This window comes from Perkinsus marinus (assembly GCF_000006405.1).
Source record: "Perkinsus marinus ATCC 50983 genomic scaffold scf_1104296941898, whole genome shotgun sequence".
Taxonomy (NCBI): domain Eukaryota; phylum Perkinsozoa; order Perkinsida; family Perkinsidae; genus Perkinsus; species Perkinsus marinus.
Window position 1 is genome coordinate 29381 of NW_003212312.1, and position 2602 is coordinate 31982.

At 49.3% G+C, this 2602-nt stretch overlaps 2 protein-coding genes across 2 annotated transcripts in view; both read right to left on the reverse strand.

The window, feature by feature from the left end:
• The window catches only part of Pmar_PMAR025181 (hypothetical protein), a gene marked incomplete at both ends in the record, with an annotated part of 419 nt that extends 237 nt beyond the window's left edge, over window positions 1–182 (reverse strand). Inside the window, one exon of the mRNA XM_002781527.1 lies at window positions 1–182. Within this exon, the coding sequence (XP_002781573.1) occupies window positions 1–182 (182 nt within the window).
• Window positions 183–422: 240 nt separating this feature from the next.
• Window positions 423–968, reverse strand: Pmar_PMAR025182 (hypothetical protein, conserved; the record flags this gene model as incomplete). Its single annotated transcript, XM_002781528.1, has 1 exon — window positions 423–968. One exon carries the CDS (start codon window positions 966–968, stop codon window positions 423–425), a length of 546 nt encoding a protein of 181 aa, XP_002781574.1.
• Between the last annotated feature and the right edge of the window lie 1634 nt (window positions 969–2602).

The window sequence follows — 2602 nt, forward strand, 5'->3', positions numbered from 1 at the left end:
TCCTCATAACATTTGGCGACTTCCTCCTCTTCTTTAGCAGCGAGACGCAGGGCTCTCCACAGAAGGTGGTTATTGTAGAGGATGATACTGGACGCGACGAGAAGACCGAAAAGACTACCAAGCCAACCAGAGTGAGTAGCCGTGCCTGGTAATGCGAGAACTCCAAGTCCAACAGCAGTCATGGTGAGAGTGCAAGCAGCTCTGAACCATCCTATGCCCGGCTGCTCCACTACAACATCAGTACGATAAGATTTTTCCATGCTTCAACAAAGGGAGAAACCTGAGAACATTTCCACGAGTATCTACAACGCGGATTCAGGATTCAATACGATAGATAATTTCCCATCAGTCCAACGCAAAACCATATCGTTGCAGTGGAGAAGATTTATCTACACCTCGGTTACACAAAGAACAAATCCGATTTAACAGCAATCCTTGTGGCGCCGATTCAGCTCAGCCAGAGCCTCCGTTCGGCACTTCCCACAGCGACATGCGAAGCCGTAAGCCTGGCGGAGCTTAGATTGCCGTTCCACTAAAGGGAGATTCTCATCGATGTAACTTTGGAAGACCTCCTCTCCAGCATGTACAGGCCTCAATGATTTCACTCGGAGGCATCGCGAACCACCAAATGAAGCTTCTGCATTAGGTGAACACGAATGATTAGTGACTGCCACCCCACGATAGAGCCCCGAGCCAAGTACCTCTGGGAATGGCGAACAGCTCGGACCACCTTCGTCATCATACGGGACCAGCCGCTGAACCAGCTCGAGCAGTCGATGCCAGTCCACCTTCTTTGCGAGAGCCATACCACGAGGGCATCGTAGTGCCACCTCGAACAACTCTTCCGAGGGATGATCAAAGCTCACAAGCATGTTGTTAACCTCGAATACACCCAGTAAGCGGACGTACTCATCCAATGTGAATCGGTCACGAAACTCGGCAAGATGATCATCTGGGAAGAGTTGCATTATAAGGCCATACGACTCCTGCACGCCTTGGTTTGTCTTTTCCAACGCTGGACACGACGAGAAGCTCAAAAACTCCGACAAGGCTCTTTCGACGGTCCAGTGGGATTCCAGAATGCGATACGCCATTATCGACGTTGCCTGAGCTGCCAGCATGAAGAACTCATTGTGCTTCAATGCCAAATCCTGCAGCTCATAGCGTATCTCAGAATTCTCACAAAGCCGACTATGTGCCGGTTGAGCAAGGCGGCGGCAGTCCTCAGAACAGTACTGCGCTTCACCACAGCTACACAATATACTTACAGGGCTCTGAATTATAGAATCGAGCCAAGCAATGTCGGCGACTATAGTCGTGAAGTCGTCCTCAAGCGACATGTTCTTGAGAGCCAGTACATGATCGAACGCATCACGGAGTTTACCAACGCTACGAAGACAGTGTTGGCAGCACAAAGCACCACTATAGCGAGAATATGCGAATTGCATTGATACCAGCGGATATCGATCTTCATAGAGGAGATCTCCCTCGGCGACGTCCGTTTTTGAGAAGATTCCTAAGCCCGAGCAAGTTGCTGATGGTTGAACAGAGAGGAGTCCATAACTCTCAGGATGCTGTCGTTGCCACTCTTGGAAGAGGTGAGGCAATTCAGCATGACCCATGTAAACCCAACTGCAGTCCCGACAACTACTTAGATACCCAACCCAGGACGCAAGGGCAAACACATCTAATGTTTCATGAACAACAACGTGGAATACACATCTAAGAATTAGAAGTAATGCTTACGACTACCACCGGAGGCTGCACCGAAGGATGTATACCTGAAATTACCATGGGCTGATTCCCCTCGGACGAAGCTATCATTACTGAGTGTATTGCCCGGGTCCGGGAGTAACTTTCATGTCCGTCGATTTACCAGTACTGAAGTGAAAGATATCACAAAGAGTACAACTCTGCGTTTAGATTTACGGTATGTTTAAATAGCTCGCTTTGAGTGCTCCAAGCCTCAACTTACGCAGGACCTTGGAAAGATGACCACTGAGGAACAACCGCCCCGGCCCTGTGATAGTACCGTTTCCTGCTTCTGTGTACCAAAGCGAAAGTCAGGCGATAAGCTGATGATGCTACGCGAGATCTGTGTCACATCATTGCTGTCACCAACCTGAGTATCATCATCATAGTATCAGCATTCAGGATGAGTGCTGCTCACTCTCATGCGCGCATCCATTCCTACGTTGAATTCCTGAGGAGTTCTATACCGGCCCGGTCCGGGTTGTTGATTCTGCCGAGTCAGGACTTGAACCTGACCCGGAACATACACTCTTGACGAGACTCACCCAGAGCGCCACTAGAGGATCGAAATAGGGAAGATCAACAAGGCGAGAAGGAATCACAGATAACTACCCATGTATCTCGATATCCTCCACCCGTGGTATACTTCGTGTTTTGCAGATGATATTTTGATTTCGCCTGAGATTCACCAACAAACCTGAATGATAGAAAGCCTTGAGGATTACCTTATTGGAGCTGTACTTCGCTCCATGGCCGACTGTAAATCGAGGACCCGACGTGAGAGTCAGAGCATTCGCCTGCCACCCTGACTTCCAGTCCGGGCATGGTGATGAGTTGTATCGGTTCATCA